This window comes from Anastrepha ludens, chromosome 5, assembly GCF_028408465.1.
Source record: "Anastrepha ludens isolate Willacy chromosome 5, idAnaLude1.1, whole genome shotgun sequence".
Taxonomy (NCBI): Eukaryota; Metazoa; Arthropoda; class Insecta; order Diptera; family Tephritidae; genus Anastrepha; species Anastrepha ludens.
In genome coordinates, this window is record NC_071501.1 from 77,813,552 (window position 1) to 77,827,066 (window position 13,515).

Genomic DNA, 13,515 nt, shown 5'->3' on the forward strand with positions numbered 1-13,515 from the left:
AGGAGGGTTCAAATGTTCCACAGAAATATTCCCAGGAAATTTTCAGCAAGCATATTCTCAGACCAAAATAATGTGAGATAATAAATTTGTTCCATTTTCTCCTTACTTAGCAGCCGATTTGCAATAATCTGTAGGTCTTATAACATTTGACCCTTATTTTTAAATATGTGAAAAATATCAAATTGATAAGTTCAAAATTATATGGATCTTGGAATTATGGTTAGGTTAGGTTAGCCTGGTTGGCAATAAGTCACGCATAGCCAAATAGGGCTGGGGGATCCGCTTTTGAGACGTCAAACAGTGGGGCTCCCAGGCATCTTAGACGCGTCATCCTCTCTGCATTTCCTGCATTTGTCCGTGTTAGCAATCCCTATCATGTACGCATGCGCAGCCAATAGATTATGATCTGTTAGCATTTTCGCGAGAGCGTAAGTACGAATTGAGTCAGTTTTTTTGTCGTTAGTTGTACACATAACTTTTATGTTTTGCATATGGTCAAATTAGTCCAGAGCAGCGAGTCGGTGAATCCTTTCCAGCGGCATTTAGTATGTCAGTTTTCTTGTCGCAGTCCACCATACCACAAGACCCCATACAGTATCACCCATCGGTGCAGTGTAGCACCAATGCATCAGAGAGGGTGATAGACCCCAAGTAACGCCCAGCATTCTTTTACATGCGTACAACGCATTACGGGCGTATAGTTAAAGGCCCCTGATATATATAGAAATACTCCTACAGCATACTCCTTATATTCTAACGCCTTTCCTATGTTTAGTACAAGTGGGTGAAGTGCAGTTTCAGTAGATCTGCTGCGCCTTGGATAATACGTCCGGCGCAATTGTGTCTCTAATGTACCTATGTGTCTAGAATCTTCTCTAACGTTTTCGGGAGAAATGAAGTCAGACTAATGGGTTTGTATTCCTTCGAGTAGAGAGGATTGCATTTTCCAGCTTTTGGAATAAACACAACTCTCGCTTCTCTCCACAATACAGGAACGTAGCTGAACCTCAGGCATCCCTTGAATATCGTTCTTACCCATGGTACCACAATGTTGCTTACCTTTTGGTCGAAACTGTGTATAGCCCATTCTATCTTGATGGTCGTAATTACGTTCGTCGGGATGTCCTGCAGAATATGTCTTCTAGTTTCGAGATCTATAGTGCCCCCACATCCTGGAAAATGTGTGCTAACTAGGACTTCTAGAGAGTCCTCACAGTTGTCAGCCCACTCCTCGTTAATTTTTCGTATTGTTCATGGCATAGAAGGATTCTTGGATAGCAGTTTCCTAAGTCTAGACTCTTCATTAGTGTCTTCCATACTGCTACAGAAGTTTTTCCAAGATTCTGTCATGGCTCTTCTTGGAATTAAAATGTTGCACAAAAATATTTCAGGGGAAATTTTAATAGTGGTCTTCTCGGGAGAAAATAATGTGCGATAATAACATAGACAAAACTATAAGTACTGCTGTCTAGTTCACAAGTGTCAAATATGATTAATGTACGACGACGCCATTTGCAAAAATTATAACTCCTCCAGGGGTGATTCATTTTTGGGTAGTTCTATCTTGATATTCGAGGACAGTGCACAAAAGATCGAAATAAAATTGGTTGCATGGCAGTGGTGCCATCCGGTTGAAACCAAATGCCCTCTATGACGACTCCCTCTATTTTGAAAACAAAAAGTATATTAACAAAGTGCGGTAATTATCGTCATTGACAGTAGCCGTCATTGACAAGTGACCGTCGACTTACCCAATTTCGAAAAAAAAATATCGCTCTTTGATGATGCCACTCGCCCCAAAATTCACACCCAATAGTCTCTCGTTGCAGTAGCATCGGCTTTTTCATGACGAAATGTTCATTTACTGAGCACCAGTCTGAGTCACTTCTGCTTGTTGGCGTAGCGTTAATCTGAAAAGTTGATTTTTCGGCGCAAATGCTCATCTTCCACCAGGCGTTTGGCAGCCTATTCAGTGAACTTTGCTCCAGAGAAAGTCAATCCATTTACTAAATTTCTAATCATAAGCTACTCATAGATTTCGGAATCATCACGGATTTGTATCTTAAATAGCAGTCAATGTAAAAAAAAATTGGTAGCTCAAACAAAAATTGAGATGAATCACCCTGTGTACATATGTATGTACGCAAACAACTGAGATAAAATACCATGGTAACAGCATAAAGCAATTTGTTTATTTGCAAATAATATTTGTATGGTAATTAATACCAAAACTGACGAATTCACGTAGTTGCATTGAAATATCATAAATTGGCAAATATTAATTTGAATTTTTGACTTTGAATTTAAAAGTTTATTTACTGAAAGGGATTTATTGTCAATCAGGTTCCCGTGTGTATGCAATTTATGGTTAATAACGTCCAAGAGTGGCCGCCGAAGCCGAATGGATGCTGCGTGGCTACCCTTCGGCAATGCATAGGTTCGAATCTCCGTGCATGAACGTTAAATAATAAAACAAGTTTTTAGTAATAGAAAGAAAGTGTATTACTGCCATGGAAAAGTTCCTCATAAAAGCCAATTGTTGTTTAGAGTCGACTTTAAACTGTAGTTCCTTCGATTTGTGGAAAAATATCAAGACGCACACCTTAAATTGGAGGAGAAGCGCAGCCAAACAGCCAATCACCCAATAAAATAGTGTAAGCGCCAGTTATATATGTATATATATTATATTTATAAATACAAAGTCAGAGAGCTCTAATTGTGTGCACGAGATCTGTTGAAAGAAAAGGCAACCTTTTATTTAATTCGAAAAATATTTATTTATCCCCGAATATAAGGTATATTCTGTGAACCTCCAAGTTGTCCTCAATCCTGATATAATACATTACATCTATATCAGCTCTTTTTCCAATCCTCCAAGCAGTTCTGTCTCGGCCTTCAGCATTTCGATCTTTGCATCCTCAGTTGCAGAAAATTGTCTTCTCTTATGAGCCTCTTCAGTTTTATTAGGGTTGCCTTTTATATTTTGTGCCTATTTCATGCATTATGTATGATGAGTCGTATTTGGATATTATTATCGAAAAGTTTGGTATGTTGTAGCATAAGCTTACATGCACATTTTGACTTAAGAGCTTTATTTGCTCAATTTTCAGTGGGTTGAAAAATTCTCGCCCAAAAAATGTAATTAAAAATTTTCGTAGGATGATTTATTTCCGTTTTGGGTTGGAACAGGTGACCAATCCTGTATCTATGCACATGAGCCAGAAACCAAACAGCAATCAACAGTATTAGTGTGCCAAAGCAAGCTTAGCCCGACAAAAGTTGGTCCCGGAAGAATCACCACAAAGCAAATCGTCACCTGTTTCCGAGGTATTCGAGTGATACAATTGCAACATGAGCAGATGATTCAGAGGTGGCCAGAAAGAAGATCACTCGAAAAACTTAAAACAGTCAATACTGAGTAGTAAACTGCCATTTTTTTGCTTGAAGTTTCTAGAGAATTAAGGAAAACCAACCACCGAAAATAAATTATCCTTCACCAATACATCGCGAGCTGTCAGCTCACGCAAGAGAGTTTTTGAACACTCAAAAGATCGAATCAATGAACCATTTGTTTTATAGCGCTGATTTGGCACTCGAAAATTTCCTTTTGTTTCCGAATATCAAAAACAAAATGCGGTGTCAATATTCGTCATTACCTATGAAAGCTGTTGAAGCCTTTAAGCAGCTCGTTTTGGAGGGTTTCACTTCTGAGTGGCAAAAGTGCTTTCAAGATTTGTTTTGGTGAATGCAGAAGTCTATTGACTTCCAAGGAGAATATTTTGAAAAACAAAAAAGCTATTTTCGTTGCAACCCTCTTAAAAATACAAAAAAGGTCTAGGGGGTAAAATCGAGCGCAGTGATATTTTTGGTTCAAATATATAGAACAAGCAATAATATGAGAGCTGCTGCATTTGACACCCTATACTCTAAATAGGTGTTAAAGGAGCCTATGGTATATATATGATGCATTATCTAGGTATATTATCCGTGACTGATTGTTCCAAAATTTTTGATCACGCCAAAAAAGTTTAGTTTCAACGTAATTCCTGATTGACCATGCAACCTTCTGCAAGAACTCAAGATGTAACATGCAAATCATGCCGTGTCAATTAAGCTTAGGTCATATCCATATCGCCATGTTGACAGATTCATGTTGATGTCTGAGCGATGCTCAATAAAAATTTAAGAATATCGTATTAAAATTCGTAAAGAATACCAGAACATATCAAATATTTATATCTGTCAAAAAATTCAAAAGTTTTGATATGTCAAGAATTTAAAATCCAGATTGTCTTCTTCATCGTTTATTTAAGAATTAATTCTGCTATGGGCTTTTTTTATATACAAGAATATTTCATTATATTGTCTTATTAATTTTGCGTGTCCGCAGGTCCCGACGTCCAGCACTCATGCCACCCTTTTGGCGGTCTTCCCGGTCGATTACCGGGCCTGCTTCGATTAACTTTGCCGTATAATGCTATCTTCTCCAGATGTCCATTCGGCATTCCTCGGACGCGATCTCTCCATACCTTTCTTCGAGTTCGGGCCCATTTCGTTATTTCTGCTACGTAGCAAATGTTTCTTATTTCTTGGTTTGCCTTTCGGTACACGATGCATCCAGCTATTGCACCCTTGTTTTCTCAGCATACGGGAACATTGGTCGAACGCATCTCTTATAGATTCCTACTTTGTTTTCGGTCCTCATGTACTCATTTCTCCATAAAGCAGTTCTCAGGCAGCCAGATAGCGGTGCCGCTTTTACTTTACCTCTATTCTTAGATCCCTACGGCTGATGGTTTTTGATTCGAGATAGGTAATTTCAAGAACCTGTTCTATCGGATGGTTGCTGACTACCAATTCACATCTTATGGGTTCCTTGGATACAATTAAGCATTTGGTTTTTCAGCAGATATTTGTATGTTGCACACTTCAGAGCTTGCTAACATTTTAAGAGAAGTCTCTGTAGGTTGTCCTCATTCCTCAAAATAAGAACTGCTTCGTCTATGTAACTAATTATCTTGTAATCGCTGGGAATCGGATCCAGGTATGGCTATTTTAACTTGATCAATTATGTATTTCGTTCACTATAATGTTGGACTCAGGCCACCTCGCCTAATTTCTGATGTTATTGGTATTAAACATGCTGGTTTTGAGTTTACCTTTGTGGCTGCTTTGTTCTCACAGATTATTTCCAAGATATTTTTTGCAATATGTTTCTTTTTGCTGATCAGCTCTACTATGTCTTTTCGTCTAACCTTGTCGAAAGCTTTAGTGAGATCTACAGAGCATAGATAACCTGGTTTGTTTTATTCTAACTATTTCTCTCATAATGAATATGAAATCGCTAGCTAATCTGTTTTTCGGCAGCTATGTTGCTCTACGCACATACATTGAAAATGGGAAAGGATTGATCCTGCCGATGTAGTTGTATGTTACCAAGTTCGTCAATAGGATTTCTTTTTTAATTCGGAGCCATTTCCACACATTTTTTTGGCCTCCGTATGTATTTTGTTCCATTTTTAAGGTGAAAGTCTCCCAAAAGTTCTCTTCTCTCTCTTCATTTCGGATCTTCTCTATCGCTTATAGTGCATAATGCAATAAATTTATATTGCAATAAGAGAATAGTGGAAACCCTGAAAAACTGCAGACTTAGTGATAATGAAAACCTTATTTTAACTAGCACTAAGAAATTATGGGTATTGCAATTTAGTGGCAGTAAAAAATGCCCAAACCTGTTCCTGAGTGTATTGAAAGAAAATTATAGGAATAAGTATGTATATCGAGTCGAAATATAATCTAATATGCTAAATACAGTATTCAAAAACAATATGTACGTACAAATGCATATTTATACAAGGCGGCGCAAAATCAATCACCATATAATTTTCAATCATCACCTTATAACTTTTGCAAATGGCGTAGTATAAGACTTAATGCATATTTGACACTTGGGTACTAGACAGGGCAGTTTACGAGGGGTGCCTTTTATATGTCGGGATTTGGCAACCCTGGTGTTGCAATCTGGCAACTGACAGCTATATCGCAAAGTTTGACATTTTTTGGCTTTTACGTACTCTGAACGTTTTGAAATACCAGCGCTATTTGTGTTGTTTACAGTAACTTAAAAGATTCATCTCGGTTCACAAATGGAATTAAATCGTGAACATTTTCATGCGATTATTTTTTACAACTTTCGACGTGGATTAACTCAGCAACATTGCATGGATGAACTTAATTCATTTTCAGGCGACGAAGCTCGTTCAAGGACCAGTGTTTATCGATGGTATGGTGAATTCAATCGTGGTTGTAGTTCACTCCAAAACGAATTTCGTGAAGGTCGTCCAAAGTCAGTTGTTGTTCCGAAAACCATTGATGCTGTGGCCGAACTGGTATTGCAAGATTGTCATGTGACCTATCGCGAGATTGAGACAATCTTAGGCATTAGTGGGACCAGCATACATTCAATATTGCATAAACATTTGACTGTCAAAAAAATTTGTTTGCGTTGGATCCCACACAATTTGTCAATCGCTCAAAAAAAGGTTCGTGTCGATTGGTCGAAGCAAATGCTCAAAAAATGCGATCGCGGGGCTTCGAAACACGTCTGTGACATCGTGACAGGTGATGAATTATGGATTTACGCGTATTAGCCCGAAAGTAAACAGCAGTCGACTGTATGGGTGTTTCAAGATGAGCCAAATCCAACAAAACTCGTTCGCGCACGAAGCACTTCCAAGCAAATGGTCGCCTGTTTTTTCGGAAAAACTGGACATACCGCAACGGTACCACTAGAACAACGCAGAACAGTAAATTCTGAGTGGTACCCAACCATTTGTTTGCCCGTTGTCTTCCAAGAAATTAGGAAAACCAATCGCCAAAGACGGATCACTCTTCACCAGAATAATGCGAGCTCTCACACATCGGCTCAAATAACTGCATTTTTGAGCACCCAAAACATCGAATTAATGGGTCATCCGCCGTATAGTCCTGACTGGGCACCGAATGACTTCTTTTTATTCCCGTACGTAAAAAACAAACTGAGAGGTCAACGTATTTCGACACCTGAAGAAGCGGTTGCGGCATTCAGAATGCATGTTTTGGAGGTACCTCATTCAGAGTGGCAAAAGTGCTTCGACAATTGGTTCAAACGCATGCAAAAGTGTATAGATCTTCATGGAGAATATTTTGAAACACAATAAAGTGATTTTCGATAATTAAAATTTGTTTTTGTTCTCTAATCCCGACATATGAAAGGCACCCCTGGTACCAACAGCCAAGCAAAGGAGTGCGTAAAAGTCAGAATACTCTACTATATTTATGGTTAGGCGTTTAGTTTAGGTTAGGTGCAGGTAAAGTTCCTATAAATTACGATAGAAAACTTATATTGACGACATGAGAGTCTTCGTTAACCCGCCTGAAATTTTCTGACAAATATTTTTGTACAAAATTTCAGCACAATTAAAATAACTGTTTGTACTTTTATTACGAAATTGGCCAAATTTACCCGTAAAAAGGCAAGATAGAGGGTTAGGGTGTTCCGCAAAAATTATCTTCATGAAAATCTTCTATAGAATATTGGCAAAAATATTTCCATAAAAATAAACTTATAACTCTTTTCACATGTTGCACGAAAACTTCTACAACGAAAATGTGTGAATTTTGATCCAATTAAAAAATAATTGAGACGGATAGACGGTTAAGATTTTCCACAAAAATTATCACCGTAAAATTCTACTATAGAATATTAACAATAATATTTCTACCGGAAATCCACTTATTATATTTTTACATTTACAAGAAAGGTTTTGTGGAATCCTTGGCCTACCTAAAAGTTTTTTTTTAATGTTTCAAAATTTTCGAAAATGTTTGGTAATTTAATTTGCTCACAACCATTAAAGTCTTTCTACGTTTTTATATTAAACTCTTCTCTTGCTGCAATGACACACACACACCCAAACACACACTCATTTAGGTATATGCGTGGTTACGTAAATTGGTTTATCTTTGCTTTAGAAAATTTTTTATATCTGCGCAAAAATTCTACAAATATTTATCTTCAATTTGCATATTTTTGTTTACATATCAATGATGTACAATAATTTTCAATAAATACTTAAATAATGGATAAAATATTTAGTCATAATTTTACTTATTTCCTAAACAAGTTTCGGCAATTTGGTTGCATTTATTGTTTGTTTATTAAATGATGCGTGTAAAATTAAATTCATATTGAGTATTTAAATATTTTGGTGAATTTCATTTTCCATAAAAACAAAATTTTTTCATGTATTGTGGCATCAACTGCAATTTCTTATTTACTTTAGATTCTTTTGCACTAATTTGTTGCAGTTCATATGAAAACATTTCAACATTTAATTTATTTCCCCATTCGAATTGTAGTCAAATATTTAGCATTTCTAATTTTTAATCAGATTGTGATTAAAAATTTGTTTGTACTAATTTGGTGGGATGATTTTTGTGAATTAATGGAAAAATTGAATTTTTATGGTAAGCAAATACTCAATAACTTATTTGTAATGTGACATTGGAAAATTAATGAAATCGATAGCAAAATTATTTTTGAATATTCTGGTATCTGCTCTTTAAAAGTTCTTGCACTTGTTGCAGTTGATTCGGGCATCTAAATTTTGGACACCAGATTATCATAACAAAGTTTTGTACGTAGGAGTATGCAATATTTCTTAGTATAAAAAATTATCGAAAGAAGTGACCTAAAGTAAAATAAAAAATGATTTAAAAGCCTTACTATAAACACGACCTATGGTGGTGCAAAATAAATGAATTTTGTTCATCCAATTCCGGCCATAAAAATTGTTAATCATCTCTCGATAGCAATAGATAACACCTGTTATTGAAAAAACCTTTACCTATTGGGTGGTCGAAAAAATCTTTTCGTATTTTGTCAGTAGATGTCGTTGGAGTCATCTATCTCCAGTGCTACCAATCACATTGTGTCATATCATATGGTGTTAGGAAGGTGACATTTTAAGCTTCATTTAACAAAACAAAAAATTTAATTCGGAGAAGTTGAAAAAAAGTTATAGCTGTTCAAAAATGAGTGAAAATAATGAAGAAATTCGCTATATTTTGAAATTTTTGTATAAAAAAGGAAATAATGCCACGCAAGCCACCAATGAAATTTGTGAAGTTTACGGAGACGATGTTGTATCAGTTCGTGTAGCACAACAATGGTTCGCTCGCTTCCGTTCTGGAAATTTCGATGTGAAAGATGCACCTCGCTCCGCTCGACCTATCGTTGAAAAAGTCGATGAAATTATGGAAAAGATTGACCAGGACCGTCACATAAGCTGCCATGACATCGCCAAGGCACTAAAAATTCTTCATCAAACGGTTTTGAACCATTTAAAAAAGGCTGGTTACAAAAAGAAGCTCGATGTTTGGGTACCACATAAATTGTCTGTGAAAAATTTAATGGACCGAATTAACATCTGCGATTCTTTGCTGAAACGAAATGAAATCGAACCATTTCTGAAGCGAATAGTAACAGGAGACGAAAAGTGGATCAAATACGACAATAATGTGCGAAAAAGATCATGGTGCAAGGGTGGTGAAGCTCAACAAATGGTCGCAAAGCCAGCCTGCTCGAACGATTGATTCTACACTTTACTGCCAACAACTGATGAGATTGAAGCAAGCAATCGAAAAAAAAAATGGCCAGAACTGATCAGCAGAAAGGGCGTCGTCTTCCATTAGGACAACGCTAGGCCACACACATCTTTGATGACTCGTCAAAAACGGGGAGAGCTTAGGTGGGAAGTTTTGATGCATCCACCATATAGCCCTGACCTTGCACCATCGGACTACCATTTGTTTCGGTCAAAACAGAAATCTCTTAATGGAGTAAAGTTGGCTTCGAGAGCAGCCTGTGAAAATTACTTGTCGCAGTTTGTCGCCGAGAAACCACAAAAGTTTTACACTGATGGAATAATGTCTCTAGAAGAAAAATGACAAAAGGTGGTCGACCAAAATGGTATTGTACATATTTGGTTTAATAAAGTTCATTATAAATATAAAGAAAATGAGTTGAAGTTTGATTAGAAATACGAAAAGACATTTTTGACTACCCAATATATATTATTCGTTGATATGCGAAAACTTTTCTGGCTAACTAAAAAAGTAGATTTCACGTGGTTTTATTATTACACTTAACATTTTTCGCAGAAAAGCATCTCTACTGAAAGTGAAGACTTCAGCTATACTAATTCGCGTACAGGCCCAGATATTCTGCATTTCAAGGAGAAAGTTTTAACGCTAAGCAGCTGGCGATTGCTGGTATTGGGTGCATATGTGCCCTTCTAGTGCCGTACGAGTCTCTGTATAATAATAGGCACACAATTGTCGTACAATATCGTGGCGAAAATATAAAATACAAATTCTCTTATAAACTTAATTGTATCTCACACAATTTTCCAATTCTTTTACTCATACTTTTACTTCTTTACTTCTTCTTCCCTCTCACTTTCTCGGCGCTCAATTCATTTCCAGATTACACACAAAGTTTACGACTGGTCGAAGTGCGAATACCAAATTACGTGGTGAAGGGCTCGTCAGCACAATTGGAATGCCTTTACGATCTGGATGGCGAGGCGCTGTACTCCGTGAAGTGGTACAAGGACGGCAATGAGTTCTATCGATACGTGCCACGAGACATGCCACCGGCGCAAACATTTCTGCTGCCCGGTGTATCAGTGGAGGTAAGTCGAAAATATACCTACATATACAATTGCAATAACAGTACATTAGGATGCGCGTATGGAGTATACACACACATGCTTAAGTAATGGCAGGACAAAGAGCGTCATATATTTACGCCCAAAATTTAAGCTGACGCACACAAATTCATAGATGTGCACAAATTATGCATGCAAATGCATGCGGGTGTGTGTGTGTGTGTGCGAAGCCATTGTAGCAGGTGATGCCATCGACGATCAGACGCAGATCGCCGATTGTATGCAAAACTTTCGTATAAAGTCTTAGTCAGGTGCCGAACACACTTGCTCTCCTGCACACCTGCACTACTGCACACCTGCACTCCTGCACACCAGCACACCCGCACTCTTACAAGGTACACTTACAGGTGCGTTCATGCAAAATTCATGCATGCATGTGCGAGGTGTGTCGGTGGGAGAGTAGCGTGCAAAAAGCGAAAGTATAGCAGCACAAGTTTTGTCTTTGTATTTTTATTTTGCTGATAAAGAAATCATGTGTGCGCCGCTAAAATGTACGCAAAAATAGAGAACTTGGCGCGCCATGTGCATTTTGTGCTTTTTACTCAATAAGGCGTGGGAAACTTTGCGCTTTTTATGCAACGCATACTCAACCGAAAACGATAAAATTCAGCAAAAGCGTTGCGCCAACGTGAGTGAAATAGCAACAACAACAAAAAAGGAAAAAACACGTTTTGACAGTCAGGTGGTGGGTTTTTTCTTGCCTTTTTTCTTGTTTTAGATAAACTGCAGTGAAACTGCTTTAAAATAGGAAAGTAAGCTAGTGAACACGTGCCTGCTTCCAAAAGTTACGCACACAAATGCTGGCATGTTTAGTATGCTCGCATACAAGCGCGTAGAAGTGCATATGTTTGCATTGAAAGTTCACGAAAAGTGACTTGGATGTACTTTACAGTACTTGAGCATTTGCTTACATGCTGCCCAGAAATGTACAACGAAAGGCGTTTGCCCAGTCCAGTCACAAAACGACTCACAAGAGTAGTGCGTGCTCGCTACTTGGGTGCATTCATGTATAGACTTATACATGTGTATGTACAGACGCAGTCGAGAAAATAGTAGTGCAGCCAGGACAAAGGCTAAATAGATTATAAAAAAAAAAATGTTAGACATTTTTTTTTCCTCAATATATAATATATATATATTGTATATATATATAATTGGCGCGTACACCCCGTTTTGGGTGTTTGCCGAGCTCCTCTTCCTATTTGTGGTGTGCGTCTTGATGTTCTTCCACAAATGGAGGGACATACAGTTTCAAGCCAAATCCGAACGGCAGATATTTTTATGAGGAGCTTTTTCATGGCAGAAATACACTCGGAGGTTTGCCATTGCCTGCCGAGGGGCGACCGCCGCTATTAGAAACATTTTTTCTTAATTTTGGTGTTTCATCGAGGTTTCAAGCCATGTTCTCTCTGTGAATTCCGAATGGTAATCACGCACCAACCCATTCGACCAAGGCGGCCGATAGCCGCGATAATTAATTTGGGAACTAAGCTGTGAAAGAATTTCAGTTTAATATAAATAAAATTTAAGTAACAAAAGTACATCGTGAAAAAGTACAGTATCTGTCGAACGAACCACGAAAGTTAAAGAAATAAAGGGGTTTCCAATAACAGGTGTTATCTATCGCTATCGAGAGATGCTTAACTATTTTTTATGGCCGGAAATGGATGGTATTAATCTGGACAACGTTTATTTTCAACAAGACGGCGTTACGTGCCACATAAGCAACGAAACCATTGATCTTTTACGGAAAAAGTTTCCGGGCCGTGTTATCTCTCAAAGAGGTGATCACAATTGGCCACCGAGATCTTGTGATTTAACACCTTGTGATTTTTTCCTTTAGAGCCCCGTAAAAGAAAAGGTCTACGTCAACATCCCAGGGTCGATTCAAAACCTCAAAGATGGAATTCGTGTGGCTATCGAGGACATAGGGCAGCCACTTCGAAATTCGGTTCGAGGGAAGCGCTTTGCTTTCGAAGAAGAAACCGAGTGGCCCTTACATCGATATTTTTTTTTTGTATTTTTTTTTTATTTTTTATTAACGCATCTTAAAGTATAAGCAGAATAACGTTTAGAAATTACAACTAGTACAACGAAATAAAGATACTAACGAGCAATTTTTATTGAAGATGTATATTAAAAAGGGAAAAAACTGAGATGCCTCAATATTCATAAATTCATTATGAATGTATAAATATATAAGGTACAGCTGCTACTGGGTGCCATCTGGTCTAAAACTGTTTTACGCTTGAGCCGCCGACGATGAGTATTTGGCTGAAGCAAAGCCAATGCTTCAGCATTGACATGTGTACTTAAACGTTGTCTGTGAGCCATGGCGTACTTTTTCGCCACCTCAGTGATGGGTAAGATACCAAGATCACGATGGAGGTCGAGATTTCTCACATAGTATGGAGCATTGACGATTTTGCGCAACACTTGATTTTTGAATCGTTGGATAATAGTCATGCAAGATTCGCTTGAGCATCCCCATAGCTGAATGCCATACGTCCAGACCGGTTTGAGTATTTGATTATATAGCAGTAGTTTGTTGTTCGTTGACAGAATAGAGTGTCTGCCAATAAGATAAAGAAGGTTTTTTGTTTTTAATAGGTCTATTTATAAGTTCGTGCGGTTTTACAACAGATGGCGTAACTTGATTATTATTCCATCGATCCACATTTCCAAACATTCATTGGAGAGCTACTGTCGTAAGGCACAAACGTCAGTATAAGTTTTTTATTTG

The 13,515-nt window shown here is 37.6% G+C and overlaps 1 protein-coding gene across 1 annotated transcript in view; it reads left to right on the top strand.

Moving 5' to 3' along the window:
* Positions 1 to 3,003: 3,003 nt before the first annotated feature.
* LOC128864764 (adenylate cyclase, terminal-differentiation specific) overlaps positions 3,004 to 13,515 on the top strand; it is a 29,938-nt gene continuing 19,426 nt past the window's right edge. Inside the window, exons 1-2 of the mRNA XM_054104522.1 lie at positions 3,004 to 3,046; positions 10,528 to 10,736. Of these exons, the coding sequence (XP_053960497.1) occupies positions 3,004 to 3,046; positions 10,528 to 10,736 (252 nt within the window). The remainder of the gene's footprint in view (positions 3,047 to 10,527; positions 10,737 to 13,515) is intronic.